We start from the raw sequence: 24,262 nt of genomic DNA on the forward strand, positions 1-24,262 counted from the left end.
GTAAAAATAAATCCTTTTCTCTTTTTGGACACAGAAAATAAATCAGCCTCATACTCAAAGCTCTTTGAGTCACAGAGAGATTGCTCGGCATCACTCTTCCTCATCCGTGTTTTCATGGCAACAGGACAAGGCACCAGCTAGAAACCAAGAGACACCTGCAAGGGGAAGCTCTGCAGCATCCTGCTTCCCGTGGGATAAAGAAACAAATTCCAGTATTCTGTCAGAGAAGAGTGAGTTTGATGACAGCTTTGCTGAGAACTCGAGTTCTTCCCTCATGATCCAGCTGAGGGCACAGAACCAAGGTATCTGATGCATTTCTTTAGGACCCAGAGGCAGTCTCCTGTATGGTTTCATGGAAGCTGGTGTGCAGATAGAAGCAAGCTATTGAAATCAGTGCTTTAGCATGGAAAAGAGAAAGATAGATACTTGTTGTTGCCTTTGGCAGCTGACCCTGTTGGCTGCTGGTGTGTTTTCAGTAATCAGCCATGCAGAGATTACCTACAAGCTGTGGTATTTTTTACATAAAGGGTATGAGAATTAGAAGGGAACAAACACTTCTTATTTTTGGGCTAAGTAGGAGATATAATCTAAAAGGAAAAATGCCTTTTCCCATCAATCCCATTGCTCATTGAATGATCTTCTTAAAACAGCTTAAAAAACCCTTCAGAATTTCATTGTATCTCACTGTTAAATTCAATTATATTGTTTCCTCATTTTTCTATCTAGAACTTACTATTGGTACTTTTGACTGAGCCATAACTATCTTAAAAATTTGATTATTGAACATGCTTAGTGCATAACTCACTTGGTCCATGATGAATGATTCTGGTAGCACAAAATGAAGTATGCTGCAAAAAGTACAATCAAAACCCAAGATACGGTCTTGTATTGCACATACTGACATGAAGAAATAATCATTCCTGATACCTGATAGTTGTAAGAGAGGAAATATGTTGAGCATTCATTTGAGCCTGCTATTTGTACTCTTTGGATAGCTTTTCCACTGTTTTACAAATCCCTGCACTCTCTGAACTCTTCATTCAAATACCTCACATGCAGCTTCAATTTTGGTGGATTTTTCAGCTTGGAATCCATACTAACTCAGAATCAGGAAGAAGACAGGACTTCTTTTACCAAAAGAAAACCCCAAACCAGATAATAGTAATTCTGGATAATGCTTCCTGTAGCTGACTTATGTTTTCTATTGTGAGTTGTGTTTCTACTGTGTTGTGGTTTTTGGATGATAAACTTTTACTGATGTATACTGTGAGAATATTACTTGGCTTAGTTTTATATGTATGCAGTTTTGAGACAGAGGAAAGATTAAAATATCAAATAGGACACTTACAATTACCAAATAGTTAAAAAGTCTTTTGGAAACACAGTTGCTCCAAGCAAATGTTTGTAGTGGATATATTTATAAAAAGAAAAAAAAATATAGCGACATGTTTAAAGACAGTAACAAAACCAAACAAAAATAAACCTGCACAGGAACAAATTGTCTTTGCAGCACTTGTTCCTGAGCTCTCATGTTTGTGTTCTTTCTCATGAGATAGGAACTATTGATTTGGAGTCAACTGTCTTTCAGTCTTGATAGTTTTTGTCATTGTTGTCATAGTAGAAGACAGTAAAACTTGTTTTAACTAGCTGAAAATTTTATAGGGCATGTGCCTGTGTCAGGAAATTGGGTTGTTATCAAACATTTTCAATACTTGGAAATGTGTTGGAAGAGGTACCTTCCAAAGCAGAAAGTATCCTTAATCTTTACTGTCTTTTAAATTCAGAACTAAATTCCATTATTAAAGACCTAGAACAGCAATTGCAAGCTCAAGAAAAACTGAAGAGGTCCCATATGAATAAACATCAAGAGACTGAACTGGAGCTGGACAGAATGAAGTTGGAATTAACTGAGAAGGAGAAAATTCTGAACAAAACCAGAGATAAACTGACTCAAACGAGTGCACAACTTGATCAAGCTACCGCACAGGTAAAATGTTGCCTCTCATATCTTCTGTTCTTAGAATTCATTGCCAGTACTCCTCAATGTCAGTTTTCAGCCATTTAGTAAGAATAAAGGTTCTCAGACTAAGTTTGCTAATTTGATATGTATTATATGTAAAAATATTAATACATGTAAGCAGGTGTCCATTTTCTGGAAGGTTCTTACACCACCTGAAGAAATGATTTTCATACTCCAGTAAGATTGGTTCAAATTCTGAAAAATATTGACTGATCAAGTTGCATAGAGCAACAATGACATCTGGTGGCAAGTTCTGACCTGAAAAAGACTGTCGTGTCTTTGAAAATTTGCTGCTTATAATACAGAATGTTGTGGAGGCTTAGTCCTTGTATTGTAAATTGCTTGTTTTAAATAATGTCTAGGTAAAAATGCAATGCAAGATTAAGAATTTATGCAGTTTCTAAATGGAATTTCACAGCCTAATTCTAAGGAGTTGGAATTCATAGTAAAAATCGATAGACTAGTACAACTTGCGTAGTTTAGAATTTAGAGTGTATGTAATTGCACATAAAAATCTGAAATGGTTCAGGTTTTTGCTTATAGTCATGTACAAAAGGAGAATGCCAGTGCTTGAAGTAATTCAAACTGCAGAAGGTAACAAGTCTTTTCCTTGATAATCAAGTTGCATTAACTTCCTAAAGTTCCTTTTCGCAACATTTAACAAATTTGAAATTAATGCACAGACATCATACATAATTCCTTGAATCTTCACATTTTCATCTATCCTGTAACTTTTTTTCTCTAGTAGTTTGATTCATCTACAGCATAGGGAAAAAGATGTTTGTGTGTGTATCTTACCTTTGTAGAATAATGATCCGTGTTTGTCAGCAAGTTTGTGCATGCTACTTAAGTATATTGGTGAGCTAATGTTTCCCACAACTCCTGTATTAGCCCTTAAAAAAGAAACCTTTGCATGTAAACCTTGATCACTCTGCCTTCTCAGAGAGACAGCAACATTTGCCTATTGATAATTCTGTGAGGAACTAGTTTAGGGGAAATCTTGTTAGGTTTAGGGGAAAATCAAACACCTGACATAGTCCCTTGACTTCATAAAGGCACTGTCATCATGGTGAGTTTGTGGGAAGGCACAGTGACAGTCTGACAGCACAATTTTTCTGAAAAGGGCTTAATTTTAATTTATCTGATTCCAAAGATTACTTGATTCAATTTCCTAAAAGATTAGGGTATTATGTGTTTAATTTTTCCCTTGTTAATTTTCTATGGGTTTAAGAGTAGAAGTGTTTTACTAAGGAATCAAAGGGAATTAAAAACAGCCCAAGGGAAGGGGCGAGGTTGTGTATCTAGAGACATGCCTGGGGACGGACAAGAAGTGGGACTTGCCAACACTGGAATTGAGGGGCAGCCCATCCTTAAGGTGCAGTGCATCTTGCCCCAGGAGGTTTCTTTGGTCCTGCCATCTGAAGGTGACTCCTTTCTGTTCTCTTTCTTCTTTCTTGCACTGGAATTGGATCTCTGCCTGCCCACGCTGGACTTTGAAAGTAGAACTGCATTGAGATTTTAGATTTTAGTTCATGCCTTTTAGCCCAGATTTAATCCTGGCAACCCCCTTTGTGCTCTTCTCTGTTACTGGTATTATTCACAGACCTCAAACATAGCACCTCTGTGAGGTGAACCTAGACACAGCCTACTGATTTTTTTTTATTTTTAATTGAAAAAAATACTGTTATAATAAACTAAGATAGTTGCTTCTTTTCTTCTGTCCAAATCAACTTGCTGAATCACTCTGAAATTCGGTGGAATATCTGTTTATTTTCAATCTAAACATGTAGTTGCTTAGCAGTTAGCAGTCACTCTTTAGTTGTAGCAACCTGTGATACTGAAAATACAATCTATTCTTAGTGCCAGATGTATCATCTTTCTGCAGACTGCCAAAAACATTGATTTTTTTATTATCTGAATATATATAAATGTATGTTATCTTATATATCATCTAAAGATGTTTTTACTATTGTGTGTGTATACACTTACGTATTCACATACACACCTAATATATATAAAAGTATATATACTTTTTCTATATACACACGCACACACTTTTTCACTAACATAAGGAAGAGTGAATGGGTTTTGTACTTTGGTTTGCTAAGGATTTATATGGTACCAGTTAAAGTTACTGTGGTTATATGAATGCTAGAACAATTGTAGTAGCTAACAGCAGTGGCTTTTTTATGTGAGGGCTTAAGTATAGTTAAATGAAACATCACTTGCACCTTTAACACTTTTGATTGATAACTAAATTATTATAGGTCCAAATGTTGGAGCAAAAGGTGAAGCGATTGTCAGAAGAGCTGAATTGTCAAAGACAAAATGCTGAGAGTGTTCGTCAGTCTTTAGAACAGAAAATAAAGGCAAAGGAAAAGGAATGCCAACAGGTAAGGCAAGGAGAACTTTTTAACTTTGACCTCCTGAGGCGATGAAATCACTTGGCTTATGTTGTGCATCTGATTTTCTGTTAGTTGCAATCACATTTGACAGAGAGGTACAAGTTGCAAAGGTAATTGAAAGAATGGAAAACAAACACTGGAATAGTGGGGTGAGGCTGGTGGAGAGGTGCACGATTATGTTGGTATTCACTGGACAATAGAGAACATGTCTGAGAGATGGAATGAGACACAAATCCATGAGAAACTAGGCTCCATTTTTCATAAAATTATGTATATGTGAGCTCAAACTTTGTAACCAAGTCAAGTATTTCTGTGGAATTTGAGTTAATTTTGCATGCATTGCACACAGAAGAAAATAATTTCTTTAGGATTATATCTCCATTATTCTAATTTTGGTTCATACTCAGAAGATGTTAATATAATCAATTAGCATAAGTGTCTTTCATTTCCTTCATGCCAGCTCTTGCGGAGAGAAAAAATGTAGCACTATCCGAGGGAATTTTCTGTAATGAAGTTATATTTAGTATTAACAACATTATTACTGATATTAGTACTCTAAGGGATGTCCAGATAGAAAAGATAATTGGCAGAGGAGTTCTGGTGGGGTAACTGATAAACAGTGCTGCTGGCCAGCACTCTTGAGTGAAAAAGTGATTTTACAAAGTCTTTTAGTCTAGATGCTACCTCAGGATCTCAAATTGATACTGAACCTTGTCTAGAGATGGTAATTGGAACAACTGATATTTATATTTGATTAGTTATAGCATCACTGTTTTAATGAAAGGATGGGTTGAAGGCCTATGAACCTTCTGGCCTGGTTTTTCCTTTTTTTAGTTAGCTAAAAGAAATGCTTTCATAAGAATAATGCGTAAGCCAACATACTGCCATTATAAGTTGTTGAGCAAGGCCATTAATTAAGAACAGCTCTCTTTTTTTCTACGATGGTTAGGATCTGTGAACTGTTACAGGTTCTTGTAATGTTTGTTTAATGTTCATTTATTTATAATATTAGTCTGCCAAGTCCTATTTAAAGGCTCTATATTACATCTTCTTGCAATAAAATTTGTGCACTATTGTGGGAAAAAAACAACAATATAATATGGTGAGTAATAGCAGAGATGAACTTGTCCACTGGTACTTTAATGTAATTCTTACGTGAAATTGACCTTTAGTATGAAAAATTTTAACAGTATTACTTTCATTAGTTTTAGACTCGTTTTTCCCCTTTCTGTGACAGGAATGTTACAGTAATTAAGTTCTTAAGCAGATGACATAAATTGGGTTAATGTCATTCTTGCTTGTGTGGCATTTGTCTCCTGAATCAAAGCTGGGTTTAAACTGCTCTGTAAGATGAGTGTTCCTGAGCAGGCAGTACCTGCTGATAAAAATTGGCTGTTATTTTTGCAATAACCGAAGTAGAGACTTGTGGTCGTGTGTTAATTTCTTTGCTTCTCTGACACTGTTTTCTAGGAACTCTCTTGTCAGCAGCGTTCCCTGCAAACACTGGATCAGCAATGCAACCAGATAAGAAGCAAACTGAATCAGGAGCTACAGCAAGCCAAAAATGACTTCAATGTTCTGCAGGCAGAGTTTGACAAAGTAGGCTTTTGTTAGCATTGAAGTCCGTGACTAGAGTGGTACTTAGTTGTCTCAACAGCACTGCCTTAATTTAATTACACATAAACCAAGAAAATAATTAATGTGGCATCTTGTATTAATGTTTTTACAGTATGTATTAGTTGTTTTGTATTTACCATTTCTTACCGAAATTAGAGGTGTTTAAAAGTTAGTGGCTAGTCCACTTCTCACAGGGAAGGAGTTGTAAATGCAGACAGTGCAGGTAAAATAAATCTGAGAAAGGAGCAGCTCAGGCTGAACAGAAGATGCTTCATGTGAAAAATGAACCATGCAGAGGTGTAGTTTGATGATAGAGCTACTGACCAACAGGTCGTTGCCCTTTGGAAAAACAGTCCCATTTTCATATACCTTGGCCATGCACTCTTCATGTGATCCTGGAGACAGCTGATAGAGGAGATAAAAGAGTGAAGAAAATATTACATTTAAATTAGCATATGTGTATACAGAACCAAGTGTTTGCTATCAGTTTAACTCCCTGAACTGGTTCTCCACAAAATAGATGAGTATGATGGCTTGTGTAAAGAAGATCAGTATGAAGGAGCTCTTCCACAGATTTGGCAGCAGCTTGCTATTAAAGCACATTAGTTGACACAAACTCTCTACTTTAAGTAGGTTAGAAAGCAGCACAAGCCTCAGGAGTGGGTGACCAGAAAAGAGGAATGTTTAAAAGCCTCCAAAAGCCCTTAAGACCATTTCTCAAGCAGCAGAACTGATTTTCTAAAACGGGCTACAAGTTCCTGAAAGTTATATTGAGAAGCTCCATTTGCAGGCAGCTTGAACTGAAACATCATTTCTAAAACTGCCAACAGCTTTCTTGCAGGCTTGTTTTATTTTAAAAATATAGCTATGGGACTACATTCAGTCAAAAGTTTTACTAGAGGCTTTTTTTAATATATGCATATTCTTTTGTTTATGCTTACTGAAAAATTTATTTATTTGAGAGGACAGCAAGTGCCTTTTACTTCTTTCTCGAAGAAAGGTAATTTGTTACTTGATGACTTCAGAACAGACTCTTTTTTTTGACCCACGAGTGTCATTTCCTTGGTTTTAATTTCGAGCATTTTAGGACTCTTTTGGAAGAGTTAAAACCTGTTCATTTTTTAACATCTGTGTCAACAAAGCAGTAATTGCAGTTATGATCTTGACTTTCTGATTCACACAGCTTTTCAAAAAGGCAATTGTATTCCAATCTCATTTCTATCCTACAGATATCATTGTGATGATTTAGTGGCAAGTATGATGAATTAATCTTATTTCAGACAGTACAGAAATGACATCCCATCTTTTTGGTCAGAAGCAAAGGAGTGGAAAGGCAATAAGCAGCTTTTCTTCAAACAACAGTAAAACAAGCCTTGGGTTCATGATAGGAGAAAATAATATAGTTTCATTTTGTAACAGAATCTTGAGTTCAGGAATGGGAGTTTAAAGAAAGAAGTCATGCCCTGATTACAATGTTGGTTTTCCAGGTAATGGCAGCAAAACAACGCTTAGAACATGACACCAACAATCTCACCCAGAAGTTGTGCAGAGCAGAGCAGGCTCTATCAGCAGCCCAGGCTAAGGAAGCTGACCTGACAAGAAGCTTTCAGGTGAGCAATGCTGAGGAGTACTTGGCAGAATTAATACCATAAATCAGCAATTTGTAAACACTTAATACTCTAGAGCATTTGCTCACAATTGTGTTTTTCCTCATAAGCAATCTTTAAACACTTTTGTGGACTATCTTAATGACTCATCCTAGTTGGAACAACAAATGAGGCATTACCTAACATTAATGTGGTTTCTGGATTTAGCTGTGTGGTTAGGATTCATTGCTGTAATGCTGATGATATGGTTCTAGTTCATGTTGGACTTACTTTTAAAAAAATAGATTTTCTTTCAAGGGATTCTTGCTTTTGGTTCTGAAATAAAAATCGAATAATAATAAAATGTATGTTTGATTTTAAAAGTAAATTCTAGAATCATTGACTGCTGCTTTGATTCAGGGATTTGACTCAGGGATTTTGTACAAAAGCTATATCGTCTTTTTTAAAAAACATACATCTCTCAGAATAAGACAGTTTTTTCAGCACTGTATATTCATTGGACTTTCTCCCAAATGAAGGTAAATTCAGGGAAGTTTCCCTATGCTGCCAAACTACTTCACTCACACGTTCAGAAACCTTTTCACTTTAAAGTTTCATCTGTCTTCTCAGTCACATTGTTTTGCTTTGGTGGCAACCAGAGCAGCTACCCTTGAAATTGTTACAGTTTTGCCACGAGAGACCTCTCAATGCAAATTTTATCCTTTATTTGGAAAATCAGCAGTAAGTAGGAAAAACAGCTGCATACCTACGTACTCTGTGTCACAGTTAGGTTTTGTTAAACATTCTCATTTTGCTTGTTGCCCGTTGTCGTTAGCAGATGTAAAATAACCTGCCATAGTCTCTGCTAAAAAATTACCTTCAAAATTCTCTGCAAAAGTCTAAGTAAAAATAGGCGGCTTTTGTTCAGATCATCACAAACATTTGTATGGGTTTAGTAAATTGTGAAAATTTAGGTATGTTCTTGCTGGTAGATTGCAATGTCTGAAAACATTCCCAGCTATTGGAATGTGACTGTGGTTAGAACAGCACTGCATGGTTTTGGTGCAGCTGAGTGGCTCTCTGTCATACATTGACTTGTTGAGCATGTCCAGAGGAGGCCACCAAGGGGATGATCAGAGGAATGGAGCACCTGTCCTACAAGGAAAGGCTGACAGAATTGGGTTTGTTCAGTCTGGAGGACAAAAGGCTTTGGGGTGACCTAATTGTGGCCCTCAGGTCCCTGAAGGGAACCTACAAGAAAGATGGACAATGGCTATTTACAAAAGCATGTAGTGACAGGACAAGGGGAAGTGGTTTCAAACTGGCAGAGGGCAGGTTTGGATTAGACACTAGGAAAAAATTCCATACCCAGTCTAGCAAGAGATGTCCATGCCCATGGCAGGAAGACTGGAACTAGATGACCTTTAAGGTCCCTTCCAACCCATTATATGATTCTATGGATATTGGGAATGTTTGCACCAAATGGAAATAATTGGACCTTTCAGCCATTTTAATTCCTTAAATTTGTTTGTTTTTCTTTCCATACATCACTCTAGGTTTTGTAATGAATGCCTTAATTTATTTCATGTACTTGTATTGCATCTGTACATGCAGCTTTGAAGGCAAGGGGTTTAGATGCTTGGACATCTTTGAAAATTTATTACGATTGCTACAAAACTTATTCATTGCAATGGATATGTAACTGGATTGTTTTCCAAACTGTGGGTAGCAAAGGCTGTGAGTAGAACAGGAGGCAACTGTTAGTGACAGTGACAATTTTAATCATGTTCTGAGGGTAATTTATTTATGTTGTTGCAAAAACAACCCTGCCATGCCAGCAAGCTTTTAATTTTTTTCATTCAGACTTTTCTATTTCTCGAGCTTGGCTGTTGTGAAAGGATGCCTATCTGCTAGTAGTAAATGGATTAATAATTGACAGTCTGTTTCAATTCAGGCCAAGACAGTTCTGTGCCAGAATAGTCCAGAGCACAGGAGTTTGGAAAACAAGGATGAGTGTCTTTAAAAGAACTTTTATTTGGTTTCCTGGGTGTAATGTAGTTACATAGTATTTTTTTTAGTGGTGGTGAATAGTGTGTTTTGTTTGCTTGTTTGGAGTTTTTTAAAATCAATTTATTTGATAGAAGGTGCTAATTGCAAAGCAACCATCTGAAAGTGTAAGCACTTCTAAATAAAACTTGACCAGTGTTGCCATGTTGATGTGCAGTGGAAACAGAACTTGTCTCTACATGAGATGACAGCTGAAATCTGACCTACATATTTCATGTTAATTTTGATGCCATTGCAGGGATTTGTTTATCAAGCTGCTTTGGAAAAGCAGCCCTTGTTCGTCAAGCTCATTTTGTAGAATTTGTCCTGTCTCGTCTCTCTGTGAGGTCGTGTGAAGCTGTTTGTTCTGTGGCAACAAGGAGCATGCTGACTACATCAACTGGCAGCATCTCTCAGGTGCTGTCAATTTGTTAAGAATAAAAAATTCAGCCTGTGTTTCCAAGCAGTGCTTAGGAACCCAGGCATAGATGCCCAAAGTCTTAACAGGATCTAATGGAATATCTTTAAATGAACTGAGTCCATTGATCTTCTTATCAATTTACATGAAATACAGCATTATTTGGTTTTGGTTTAGGAAGTGAAGCAGGAGAAAAATCTTCTCAACTCTCAACTTGAAAAGAAAAGGCAAGAAATCCACCAGCTTGAAGAAGAACTGAATATGATCAAGCAATCTCTAAAGCAAAGCCAGAATTTTGCAGAAGAGTTGAAAAGTGAGTTATGATTTTGAATTTACAGAACTCTTTCTGAATGTTTCCTGCAATGCTGTAAGTTTCATTGTGAATTAAGTAAAAAGTTTCTGCTGGGGGACATGATTATTGTTTTTTAAGAACATTGAGTTTGTTGTCAATGAAAAGAAATTTTTTTGACTATGAACAAATATGGTTCCCGAAGACACGCTGTTTTGAAAATAATCAGTGTACTGAACCTATCAGCAAATTTGTTTTCATAAAACCTATTTGAAATAGAAAACTTCTGTTTTGCAGTTCTTTTATGGAAAGCTGACTGTGTGTAGTGCCTGATAGCCTAAAGTAATATAAACATCCTTCAGTGATATAACTGAAGAGTTATTCCTGTCTGCTTTGTAGCAGAATTAGAATTGAAAATAGTAAAAGTAAGTAGTAACACCTCATATAGAAAGTTTTCAGTAGACTTGCCAGCATTGAATGGCAAAGATTTGATGGTATTTTTTTCTACAGATAAGAATGCTGTTCAGGAAGGGGAGCTGAAGTTACTGGAAGAGAAATTTAAAAGGCAAGAGAGCTCACGCTCACTGGAGAACCTGAAAATAGCTATAGCTGACATGGAAAAGCAACAAGAGTCTACCCAAGGTCTCCTCAAGGAAAAAGATAATCATATTAAAGAACAAGACTGTAAAATAAGTAAGATGGAGGGAGAATCAGAAGTTTTGCAGAGACTCCTTGAATTAAAGCAGATAGAATGTGAAGAATTGCAGAAAGAGGCTACTGCTTTTTCTCAATGGAAAAATGAAAGTGATCATCTTATAAAAAAACTTATGTCTGAAAAGGAAGGTATGCTGGCTCATATTAATGACTTGGAGAGTTCTCTTCAAAGTCAGCAAAGCAAAAATCATGAGCATAGTGAGAAACTTAAAATTATGCAAGCTGAAAGTGACAGAAAATCCACAGAGATTAGAGAACTTAAAGATATGCTGGAATGTCAAAGTGCAGAATTAGAAGAACAAAAAAAAGCTTTTGATGAACTTAAGCAGAAAGCAGAATGTTCTGATAAAAAGTACTGCAAAGAGATCGAAAATATGTCCTGTAAAATATTGCAGCTCACCAACCAAGTTGCTGGTGTAGAAGAAAAGTTACAGCTGGCAGCAAGTCAAGGACTGCAAAGGAAGCAGTGCTATCATGACCTGCTTGGTGAATATGAAAAAATCTGTTGCCTTGTAAAAGCAAAAGATACTTCAGAAATTACAGAAGATGGACAAGTTAATTTACAAAGCAGACAGGATAAGACTCCTTTAGATAATATGCCATTTGCAGCAACTGACTCCAACACTGAGGATCATGGACATGCAAGAGCTCATCTAGAAATGGGAAAAACTAAGGATCTGGCCAATTTACAAGAGCAGATCTCTTTTCTTGAGAGTTCTTTAGTGGCTCAAAAGCAGCTGAATTCAAATCAGCAGCAGCAGTATGAAGACTTACTGCAAATAAAGAATGAAACAGAACAAAGGTTATTTGCAGTAGAACAGATGCACAAAAACTTCGTGACAGAAACTGAGGAGCACATGAGTAACTTGCAAGCAGGTATTTCAGCACGTCAGGAATTAGTTGAAAAAACCACAGCTATTCTTGAGGAAAAGGACATGCAACTGCAAACTCTGAATGGAAGATTAGAAAACAACCAAGTTGAGCTACAGGATTTAAAGATCAATAATAAATTGCTTGAGGATTCACTGAGACAGCTGAAACTCATGTCTGAAACATGGGGTTCAGAGAAGAAGGACATGTCCTCAATGATTTGCTCATACAGTAAAAAAATCAGTGAACTTACTGAAGAAAACACAGCCCTTAAGGATTTAAGCAGTGCTTTAAAGCAAGAACAAATAACTTTACTGGAGGCAAATAAAAATATTTTTGATAGTTTAAAAGAAAGAGAAGAAATAATTTCTGAAATGTCTGGAAAGCATGCGGAGGAAAGACAGCGTATTGAATCAAGAACTGAAGAAATCAAAACAGAGCTTGAAGTTTTGCAGGCGAAGTATAAATCAGTAGAAGAAGAAAATGGAAAAATTATGAACATTCTAAGAGAGCAGACAATTGAATTAGATGAAAAAAGAGCAAAATTAGATCAAGAGAAACAGGTACTTAGTGAGAACAATGATATCTTACATAAGCTAATAGCCTCAGAAGAAGTAAAAAAGGATTTGGTTCATGAACTTCAGCAACTTCAGTCAGAATTTTCCAACATCCAACATGTGCCTTCTGTGGAGCTTGACCGTTTAAGCCAAGAAAAGTTGAATGTCAGGACAACACAAAATACAATGCAAGAGAAATGTGGCCTTGTATTTCAAGAAAAGGAGCAACTGGGGAAGAAACTACCAACAAAAAATGAACCTCTAATGTGCAACGTTAATTGTGAACAGAGATTTTGTTCAGAACAGTTGAGAAAATCCGTGGAAGAAAAGGACATTGAGCTAAATAAATACCAGGTTAAACTTGAGCTTCTTCAAATGGATTTTGAGGATAGCGAACTCTCACTAGAGAACTGCAGGTTAGAAATTATGCAACTGGAGACTGCTTTAAAAGGTATGGAAGTAGAACTTGAGAAAAGTGTGAGAGAGAAAGAGAGACTGCAGCAAGAACTACTGTCTGTTAAAGAACTGAAAACTGCAGATTCTTCGCTTACAGTATTAGAGGAAGATGGCCACTCATTGGAGTATAATGGCGGTGACATTTCCCAGGATTGTGGCAAAGGAGGAATAGATGAAAATCCTTCATCAGTGTTGCTGGCATCCTCTTTGCAGGTAACAATAAACCAGCTGAGTGAGCTTGAGAAATGTGTGAGAGGTTGCAGAGTGAAAACACTGCTTTAGCCTCTGGATTCAAAGATGCAAAAACCAGTGGTACCACAGGTATTGAGGAAGAAGAGAAAGATGCTATCATGAATGCAGATAGCAATTTAAAAGCTGAGAAAGCTGTTCTTCCTGATGAACTTATGGATCAAAGTGATAATAGTGAATTGAGAATATGTTCTGATAATAAGGAAATGTCCCTCAGACTTAAGAATGCAGTTCTTCTGAGTATGAAGATTTAAAATTGTCCAGCAAAGAAGTTAAAGTACATTTTGCTGAAGTAAGAGAGAAGCTTTTGACTTTCCAGAATGAACACCTGAAACTGTATGAACAGCACTGTAGTATGAGCTCAAAGATACGTGAGCTGCAGTCTTGTATTGAAATATTGAAAGCAGAAAATTCTTTGTTGTCAACAAGTCTGAGCAGTGCTCGTGTAGATTCTGTGCAAGTGTCACTGTCATCCAGCCAAGATGACATTCTGCCTAAATTAGATGAAACTAAGGCAACGGATTCTTCCTCAGACCTCTCTGTTAATCGCTGTTGTTAGAAGTAAGTGAGGTGGTTGATTCCCACAACAATGGTTCATGCAAATGGACGGAGGAAATTAATCAGACAGACAGCTCTGTAGAAGTAATTTCAGAGGATGCAGGAGAAGTTTTGATTGAAAAGTGTCATAATGATCACAATTTGGACTCTGTTAGAGAGCTCAGGAGTATTATTCCAAGAAAATCTAACCTTGAAAATAGAATTGAAGAACTTCAGATGCTCTGTCAGACATATGAGAAGGCCATCAAGGTGCTTGAAGATCAGTTTCATGTTCAAGAGAATATGAAAAATGAGGAAATACAAGAGCTGAAAGAAGTTATACTTTCTGAAAGGAAAGAAATAGATCATCTCAAACAGCAAAATCTATCTGAAAAGGAAGAATGGCAGCAGAAGCTGAATACTGTGACTATGGAAATGGAGGGCAAACTGGCAGCAGAAAGAAAACAAACTGAGAATCTCTCTTTGGAGCTGGAAGCAGCAAGACTCCAACTACAGGTCCTTGATTTAAGTTCTCATTCACTGCTGTGCACAGATATTGAAAATGTAAGTAATGCTGTCATGCAAATGAGTTTAATGTAATCCTTTTATTTGTGGTCACTCAAAAAGAATTTTTGCAGTAAAATCTATTTAAAATTGTGCCCCACAGAAGCAGTACTATTTTTTGGAGAAAAAAGAATAATAATCCATACTTGTGCATTTTTGTCCCTCTAGTAATACTAATAGTTCACTTTGTCATGTAGACACCTATTTTCCCAAAATACAAAACAATGTGGTATCTTTGCACATAATCTTTCAGCAAATTAATTTGAAATTTCTCCCTCAATATCTTTAAAACTTTTTGGCCAAAGATATAAATAAGTGTCAATCCTTTCTGTAAGAAAGGAGAGTGTGAAGTAGAGAGGGATAATGTCTATTTATTTTGCATAAGAGCAAGAGCTTTGCTAGTTGTAAAGTTTTAAAACCTACCTTGTTTTTTCTTATATGTATTCTTCCCCCCCCCTTTTTTTTTTTTTTTTAATTGATTGGTTCTTATTCCTTGCAGAACATAGAACAAGAAAATAATAGTCCTTTTAGATTGAGAATGCCTGTGGAAAACTCAGCTCTGAAAAACAATAATCTTAAAATAATCCCCATTGAGAAAATGGCTGCAGGAGATGCCTCTGGGTGTGAAAACGAAACTGAGACTGTTGAAGCAAGATTAATAGAAGATTACACAGAGAAAATTTCTGGAGAACATGAATGTAAAAATACATCAGGGAAAATAACCAGCCCCTCAGACCGTACCAGCGCATTGTCATTTTCCATTAGTAGGGTTTTGTGTTCTGGGTATTTCTGTGAAAATCAAATAACCACTGAAATGCTTCAGGAAGAGGCAGAACAACAGACTACTGAAAATTTGAAGCTGAACTATGAGACAGAAAAAACTCAAATCATGTTGATTTAAAAATAAAAGTTGAGCAATCAAACTTAGAGATGAACTTCCAGGAGGCACAAATAATTCAAATAGCTCAGCTTTTGCAGAACTGGAGGAAGCTACTCTAGCCGTTTAAGGAAGAAAACTGTGGCATAAAGGAAACCAAAGATCAGTTTCTGTCAATAAGCAGGAATTAAATCTTCAAGTAGTCTCATTACAAAAAGAACCCGAGTGCCTAAATTCTGAGCTGGAGATATGTAAAGTTAGATTGCCTAATGCAGCAGACACATTTGATGATGTAGAAATAACCAAGAGAGCTGGTCAGGAACAGTTTCTTGCAGCTGAAAATGAACGGGGGGAGTCCAAATCTGAGCAAGTTAATATTGGGAACCATGCCTTGTTCATAGAGCATGATATTGAAATGCTTCAGGCAAAATGTCAACAATTAGAAAGGGAGAGAGAAGTTAATCTGAAAACTATTTCTGGCTTTCAAAAGCACCTTGTTTCAGTCACAGCTGAAAGAAACTATATTGCCCAAGAACTGAGTATTTTGTCTGAAAGCAAAAAAGAGTTGGATCAGAAGTATCAAAGCTACAAGAGAAATTAAAAGAATGGGAGTTAACTGAAATGGATTCTACTGGATTAATTAGAAGGTTAGAAGATGAAGTGAGGACAAAAGCAAATTTGCTTGAGGCTGCAAAATCTGATGTAAATCAGTTATCCAATGAAAAAGATTGTCTTCTTCAGAAGCTGCAAAGTTTAGAACATGATGCTGCATCTTTCACCTTAGAAAAAGAAAAATTTGAGAATGAAGCAGCAGATTCAAAGAAAGAAAAAGAGCTGATTGCAAGAGAGTTGGTAACGATGCAGCATAAATTAGGTTCATCAGAAATGGAAAATTCAAAGCTTTCCAAATCTTTGGAAAGCTTGTTAATGGAAAAAGGAGAACTTGCTGCAAGACTCAGTGCAGCACAGAAAGAAGCAGACCAATTGCGATGTGGAATTGAGAAGCTGAAAGTAAAATCGAGTCTGATGAGAAGAAAAAACGTCACATTGCTGAAAAGCTGAGAGACAATGAACGGAAAGCTGACTCGCTTCAGGATAAAATAGAGAGGCTTGAAAGGGAATTGGAGATGTCAGAGAAAAATCTAGAAGACACAATTGTGGAGTTGGAGACTGCCAAAGCAGAGGCAGAAACATTAGCAACAGAGATGGAAGAGATGACTGAAAAGCTGAAATGTTCTAACTTACAAATTGATGTCCTCACTTCACAAAAAGAATGTTTGGCTAAAGATTTAAAAGACATGCAAGAAAGATTCCTTGAACTGGAGTCTTCAAATTTGACTTCAGCAAAACAGTTGGAAGAAAAGGAGGAAGAAAAGATAAAAATCAAAGATGAGTTTGAAAATACTGTGGCATTGCTGAGATCTGAGCTCAAAGATATAACTGAGAAATTAGAGTTTTCATGCAAGGAGGAAAGAGATGCTAGAGCAAAAGAGCAAGTCTTGATTAATCAGGTGGCTTGTCTTGAGCAAGATAAAATAATTCTGTTACAGGAATGTCAGGAAATAAAAAATGAAAACATCAAATTGGATCAAGCAAGGGAAGTACTTGTTCAAGAAGTAATAGATTGTAAACAAAAACTCATTGAAAAGGTGCAGGAAAATAGCTGTCTTGAAAAGGAGGTGAAAGAAACAAAAGCACTGTCTTTGCAGCTGACTCACATGCAGCATGAACTTAAATGCTGGCATCAGGAAAAAGAGAGGCTGCAGAAACTGATTGCTGAGTTGAATCTGAAGAAGCAACATTTTTCTGATGGTGAAACCTCTTTAGATATCCTGATGTTCTAAAAATGTCTTATAAGGACCTTGAGAAGGAACTGGAATCTACACTTTGTGAAAAGAGCAATCTATGTAAAAGGTAATTTGATTTCCATTAGGGTAGAGTTCCCCTTGTAGGAGCAAGGATAAAGTGTCCCCTGGGTTTACCACTTCCTTAATAAATTAAATCCTAAAATAATTTTAACCTCAGACTTTTGCCAGAAACATCCTATTTTTAAAATTGTTTTCCATACAATCATAAATTTTCATTGAAGTTACCAAGCTGGAAAGCAGGGCATTGTTTTGTGTAGGATGAATGAGAAGGTAGCTTGAAAGTAGACATAGAAGTTTAAGCAATCAAGTACTGTGGGATAGTTTCCTCTTTCCTGCAGAAGAAAAGGAGGAAGAACAAAATTTGTATCTGGTGGCTGATTTTTGATATCAAGAATAAATACTTTGGAAGCTCCAAAGAAAGTGAAACACCAATAGTGCACTTGCCAGATGAAAACATTACCCTGTTGTGATTCTTGCTTAAAACTTGACCAAGTATGGAAAGAAAATAATCCATCTTAGAAACTGTTACATATAAGTACATTCTGTGGAGGACATGACACCTGAACTAAAAATAATTCTGGAGAATTTTATTTCAGGTAAATGAACTGACTGAAAGTCAAATTGAGCTGCAAGTCAAGCTAAATAATACTGAACAGAAGATTGCCAAATTACAGGAAGAAAGAAATAAGCTTGCTGAAGAAATGCAGTGTGTTCAAGAGCATTCAGAAAAGAACAAAGTAAGTTACTCCATCTACAGTATTTTGTGTGGAGGGTCAGATGCTGAAGTACAATACATGGGTGGAGTCTGGTCAAGGGAGTCTGTGATAGTGTACAGTATTAGAGGTTATTGCTTCCAAATTTCAAAAAAATGTCTCTTCTGAGATAAAATGATTACTTAATAGTTTTTTTCCCCTCTTCCTTCCATCCAAACTATGTTTTCTTGGCATAAAGGCCACTGCTGGTTACCCTGACATTTTTCAATATTGAGAAATTCTCTACTTCAGGCTTTCTATCATCAGCCTGAGGAGGTCAGATAAGAAATAAAACATTTTTCAAAACTACTTTCAGTGTTTCAGAACTGCTGAAGTAATTCAGGACAAAGTCAAGGAAGAACAGTTTTAGAACTTTTATTTTTAATTTGTTTGCACTTAATTCTAAGAGGCTGTTTTATCATCTAGACAACTTTAGGTCTTATTTAGAAACAATATTAGTCTTCAAACCAGTTTGTAGTTATCTGACCTAACTTTATTTACAAAATTCTGTAGCCACTGGCTTGTTTCCATTGTGGTGTTGAGGATTTTGATTGGGAAAAGAACAGGGATTTCTGCAACTTTCAGAAATTCTAAATGGAAATACAGGCCAACTATCCAAAAACTATTAATAAGTGGATGAAAATGCTTAAAAAATTTTGTGATCCTAAAGATGGTGAGGAAAGTGACCCTTAACCTCTCAAGTCACACTCAAGGGGAACAGCATTTGAAGAGGTTAAGCTTCGATTTTGGCAGTGCTGCTTGATTTAACACTGTGGCAAACTTGCACTTGTTTTCTTTAAGAAAACCTTCCTTTGCTTTCTGGCCTACCTTTTGTGTTTAGATGTTCTTTTCTTTGATTACAGTGAATTTAGCCACTGTTAAATACCTTTTTCTTACCTAATTGTTTTTGAAACTCAAAGATGCTTCAGATTTAAACAGTTTAATGGGGTAAACTCTTTCTCCATTGAGATAATTCCAAATACCAAGGAATGTACTATTACTATTTACAGATTCAGCTGCATCTAACAACTTCAGAAAAAATGAACTGGCCCGGAGTTTGGAGATCGTCCAGAATCAACTACAAGAAAAAGAAAGTGAAATTAAAAGAGAAACATCAGGATATAAGACAGATTACTTCAAGCAGAGAAAGAGCATCAGGATGCTCTGACAGAAACAAACAGAAAGGTAAATCAGAAATAAGGAGAGTAGTTGCCGTGAGTTTTTAATTCAATTCTATCTATTTTACAAAACTTTGCTGATCCTATTGCAAAATTATTTATCTTTGCTAAGAATATTTCCAAAATCTACACATACTTACTTGGAACTTAGTAAGGGTTAAATTAACTTTTTTCCATATAGTGAGCACTTAAAAGTGAACTTGTCTCACAAATCAGTTAGCATTTAATCTATATAAAAATTCACTGGGAGTATAACCTTAAAAAAGGGAAAGGAACAGTATGTTTAATCCAGGAAATGGTTGTTTTTGTAGGAATAGAGAAGAAAATTTAACCACTGCACAATATAAGGACAAATTTGTTGGAAATACATTTGTCAGATGTGCTATATGCAAAGAGCCATCAACTATTCCGTAGAAATGTCTGTGAACATTTATTTGAGGCAAGTAGAACACAGGCAAATAACTTACTATAATTGTTTTTTAATAGTTTTCATTCTTATTAATATAAAGTAGATGTAAGAGTAAGTTATAGTAGAAATATGGATTTTTTTCTGACAGATTTCTTAGAGGCAAGATTCTAGTATTCAAAATATATACTTGCGACAAATTGCCCTTTCAATTTTAAAGTCCTCAAAACATAACTATTAAATTTGCTGTGGAATTCCTGTGGGTTTATGATATGCTGTTAGGTACATCTTCAAAATACAACTCAGTGTCCTTTTTTGTATCATAGTAATTAGGCACATTTTCTTTCTCTAGAACGAAGAAGAAATTGAGGCCTGTCATGAGAAGATTAATTCACTGGAGAGCTTTATCAGCTCACAAAAATTGGAAATTGAGCATTTGAAGTCAAATAAAGAACACCTAAATAATTCTCTTAAAGAAGCTAATCAAGCCTTAGGAGAACTCCTAAAAACTAAGGTGAGAAAAACCCCTAAGTATGACCAATTACATGAGATTCCAGACCCTGTGTAGTAAAATAAACACAGGATTGGAAACCAGAACTTTGGCTTGATTTTGGTACAGCCTTTGTTTCACTAAAGAGAACATAGAGCCTGGAGAAAACATTGTTACTATTGATGTACATTAGAAAAATTATGTTCTGTGTGCCATGACTGAAATCACCTAGAATTGGTTTCTGTGACCCTAAACATGGCAGTCTATTGTCTACAGTGAACATTTTAGCTGAGCTAAAACATGATTAGAATTCACTCAAATAGACTTTGTAGAGCCTCAATTTTCTGTTTGTGATTTACTTTGATGGTAAAACGTTCCATGGTCTATCCCTAAGCATTAGGCTTGATAGATTGCTCTTGATTCAGCTTTTTCAGTTCCATTTTATATAGAATTCTCATTACAGCTATTAACTAGTGTAATTCTCTGACAGAATTGTTCTCAGGGATGCTGGAATATGAGCTCCACATACTGTGAGCTACTGATAACTGGGAACAGTTCTTCATGTTCTGAGTTTGCTTTTTAGTAGCCCAGGTAAAGCTTCACTGTCCATATACTGAACTTCTGTACCAATAATGCTATCCCTGCCTTATTCTTGTTTTCTGGATGTTTTTCGTCATTTTTTTAGTGCTGATTCAGTCTGTGATTGATTTCTGGCTTCAACCCTGTTCTCCCACTTCAAGAATTAGTGTCTCTCTAAATAACACTCTTGAAGAAACAGTCAATCAATTACATGCAAGTAAACACTGGATTACAATACACTCATCTTGCTCAATGGTTCTTTATTCTTAGGGCCCTCCACTGTGGTGTTAATTTGGTTAATAAGAGCAATCCAAGGATCAAGTCCTGTGGGATATGTGCTAGAAAACAGTACCCATGGTAGTGTCTGTGGAGCAGAGAAGGCTCCTAGCTGTGCCTGCTGTGTGGTATTTGCACGCAGGTTGGTACCAGACCAATGGGAGGATAAAAGGTTCATGTTGGATATTATGAAGAGTTCCTTTGCTATAGGAAACAGTGTAAAGCATTGGAAGGGGCTGGCCAGGGAAGTGGTGGAGTCACCATGCCTCAAACAGTTTAAGGAACAACTCAATGTGGCCCTTAGTGCTGTGGATTAGTTGACATGGTCATGTTCGGTCAAAGGTTGGACTTGATGATCTTGGAGCTCTTTTCCAACTTCAGTGATTCTATTACTCCATTTGATATTATGATGTTTAAAAGGAGGAATTATGTTTCACCAGAGTGAAATAACTAAAATTCTTGGTTTTTAGGCTGATAATAGTAACATTATAATTCAGCTGAAGAAGGAAAATGAATATGCCCACAGTAAAGTGCAGATGTGGATGGAATCCTGCAAGCAGCTGGAACAGGAAAAGGAAATGCTGCAGAGACAACTAGCTGAACATGATGAGCTGCTAAAGAAGGAAAATCTGACTATGGCAAAGCATAATAAAGAAGGTAACTGAATCTAGATTTTCTTAATGCTTTCTTAGTGGTGCATTAATCGGTAAAACTTTCTTTTTCCCTAAAATGCCCACTTGAATATGTAGCTCTAGTACAGAGCACGATTCTTAACCAGGATAAGAAATTCCAAGTGCAAATGTCAAATATTTTCAAAATCTAGCTAATCTTTTTTTTTTCTCTTAAAGTTGTTGTTTCTCTTCTCAGAAACAATACTAGGTTCTGAATAAATACACTAAATGTTACATTTTTGCTGTTGAAGAAAAAGAGACGTTTTTCTTATTAAGTAAGTTTTGTGTGCAAGTTGTTTAATCATTTTCCAGCAGGATTTTTCCCTCTGATTCTCATGCTTTGTTCTTAACATTTTAGCTCACCTCATGAGATGCACTGTATTGTAAATGATGCTTAAAACAAGTTAAGGGTGCACATGGAGTGTTTAGAAATTACAAAATGAGAGGGAAAATGTTTCTCTATGCACTGGTCAAGAATTCTTTTCAAAATTTGCATATTTGTTCTCTATTTAACAGGGACATTATTATATCTATCACATTACTGAATTTGTTTCATAGTCTTTTTTTTTTATAGTTGCACTGTTACAGAACATGCGTAATTAAAATATGTGTGGCCATTGCATTATAAATTCTTACATATGAATCTTTTATTATGTCAGTTATATAAATAGTCATGTTTTTCTTTGAAAGATGCTGATGATAATGCCATTACAGAAGAAATTAAGTTAAAATTGGAAGAATTGCAGGAATCTACAGAAGTGAAGACCAGAGAAGCAAATGAGAACTTGGAGAAATACTGCTCTCTAATTGTTAAATATCATAAACTAGAGGAAGCAAATGAGATGCTAAAAACACAAGTCAGTTTGTTGAGTACTCAGCTGAACCAGGGAGCAAGTGATGCTGTCAGCACTCCTTTGCTGAATTCAGTGAAGTCATCAACAGAGAAGAGCAAACACTCTGTCAAAGACAGAAGGTCAGATGAAGATACCACTAAGATTTCAAGTAAAAGGCAGAGATGTGAAGATAGCAGGAAAGAAAATGGAGAACCAAGATCTCCTGCCCCAGAAACTTCACTGAAAAAGAAAAGGAAGTGTAATCTCTCTCAAAATCTGCAGGCTCAGGACAACACTGACTCTGACCTGGATGGGCTTCCAGAAATAGTGCAAAAAGGTATTTATGCCTTGTAAAGGCAAATGTTCTCTGAGCAAAGCAGGTGTGCTTTTCTCTTCTGCTTTGCTGAATGGCTTTCACTACGAGTATGCAAGCATTTTTGGTGACAGTGATGGAAGGTGAAAGGAGTCGACGAGAGATGTGGAAGTTGGTGCCAAGTTAGCTTTTGTGGAGTGCTGGTGCTAGACCAGCAGAACACATTTCTGTTGGATTAATAACTCCCATTCTGTTAAAAGTTAAATGATCATGGCAGTCTCCTGTGCTACCATCACCTCACTTGCAGGTGTAGCGTGCAGTGAGGCAACTGGAGACCAGAAACTGGGGAGTATTAGTGTTTGTAGGGAAGCCCAGGTGTGTTTGTTTATTTGTGTACTTTTATTTCTTTCAATACCAGTATATTAAAAGTGTGTTAATTTGCAAAACATTAACTCAACTAAAATTCCCAGAGTTGAAACTGACTTGCCCACAGCAGTAAGACATTTACATCTTCACTTCCATCTGCTATGAATGGCATGAAATTAGGTAGCCTGGTGTTCCCTATAAGGGTTCACTGCAGCAGAGGGTAACTGAGAAGACTGCACAAATCAGGCTTGAAAAATATCAAGTAAGTTCAACTACCTATTAAGTTGCCCTTTATAATTCATGTAATTGCCATCATTAAAGGACAAACCATAGGGATACTGAATAGCCTCAACTTTGGTGGTCATTCCCAGAAGTCAGGATTTCTAAGGCTAAACATTATTTGCATTTCACTTTCTTACTAGCATTACTATATCTGCTAAAAGTAGCCCTGTTCTGAGGATATATGTGCCAGTTCATGTTTGACTTTTAGGCTAGATAGAGAGATAATAAACAGTCTGTAATTAAACAGTTCTACACAGAGAAAAGTATTAAAAATCAAGAGCATCATGTCATGGTATCATGAATTAACCGGTACTAGTTTTCTGTTTGAAATTACTCTCCACATAATAATGTACCTGTAAAGAAAAAGACCAAACACTTGTTTGATTTTTTTTCCCCCTATAGAATTGCTGTTGTAAATCAATGGTTGTTCTGTGATATCCAAGTATTGCATTTGAATTTTAGAATATGCAAGATCTATTCAGCAGTCTCTTTGTTCTATCTTCTCCAGTAGAACAGATGATTTATTTTAATCAGCAATTTCACTGCTATTGTGAAAAAAGAAATCCATTTGAGGAAGTGTGATTGCTTTAGCTAGTTTTTATAGAAGCTGTTTATTTTTCAGGATTTGCTGACATCCCCAATGTCAAGGTCAGCCCTTACATTTTACGTAGAACAACACTGCACCTCAGATCCAGTCCCCGCCTGACTTCCTCAAGTGAGAAAAGGCCTTTGCCTGCACAGGACTCACAGAAGTGCAGACCAGGCTATCTTGGGGAGCGCCGCTCTTCGACACCTGGTGGCAGCAAACCACAAAAGGTAACCTGGGAAAATTTTTTCTGGATGTGAAAGTCACGGGGAAGACTTAATCCATTCACTAAATGTAATCATCTTGCCAAGTAAATTTGAGGACATGTCATTCTTCATGTTCGTCAACAATACAGTGGAGAGAAGATCATAAATACTGAATGACTGAAACAGGACATAGGTCTTGACCATAGTAGCAATCTGCAAATTGTTCATGTGCTGGTATTTGTGAGCTCATA

General features: G+C 36.4%; 1 protein-coding gene and 1 long non-coding RNA gene across 2 annotated transcripts in view; one reads left to right on the plus strand and one right to left on the minus strand.

Annotated features, from left to right (window-relative positions):
• The window catches only part of LOC136359509 (uncharacterized), a 515,416-nt gene that overhangs the window by 315,387 nt on the left and 175,767 nt on the right, over window positions 1–24,262 (minus strand). The window lies entirely within an intron of this gene.
• The window catches only part of CENPF (centromere protein F), a 33,904-nt gene that overhangs the window by 6,525 nt on the left and 3,117 nt on the right, over window positions 1–24,262 (plus strand). Inside the window, 24 exon segments of the mRNA XM_066316185.1 lie at window positions 35–302; window positions 1,785–1,987; window positions 4,288–4,413; window positions 5,896–6,024; window positions 7,530–7,652; window positions 10,270–10,405; window positions 10,892–13,219; window positions 13,222–13,446; window positions 13,449–13,778; window positions 13,781–14,328; window positions 14,828–15,197; window positions 15,200–15,280; window positions 15,283–15,783; window positions 15,786–16,214; window positions 16,217–17,038; window positions 17,041–17,119; window positions 17,657–17,810; window positions 18,836–18,857; window positions 18,860–18,946; window positions 18,949–19,010; window positions 19,762–19,923; window positions 21,225–21,411; window positions 22,116–22,595; window positions 23,842–24,035. Coding sequence (XP_066172282.1) covers window positions 35–302; window positions 1,785–1,987; window positions 4,288–4,413; window positions 5,896–6,024; window positions 7,530–7,652; window positions 10,270–10,405; window positions 10,892–13,219; window positions 13,222–13,446; window positions 13,449–13,778; window positions 13,781–14,328; window positions 14,828–15,197; window positions 15,200–15,280; window positions 15,283–15,783; window positions 15,786–16,214; window positions 16,217–17,038; window positions 17,041–17,119; window positions 17,657–17,810; window positions 18,836–18,857; window positions 18,860–18,946; window positions 18,949–19,010; window positions 19,762–19,923; window positions 21,225–21,411; window positions 22,116–22,595; window positions 23,842–24,035 — 8,046 coding nt within the window.

Source organism: Sylvia atricapilla, chromosome 3, assembly GCF_009819655.1.
Source record: "Sylvia atricapilla isolate bSylAtr1 chromosome 3, bSylAtr1.pri, whole genome shotgun sequence".
Lineage (NCBI taxonomy): Eukaryota > Metazoa > Chordata > Aves > Passeriformes > Sylviidae > Sylvia > Sylvia atricapilla.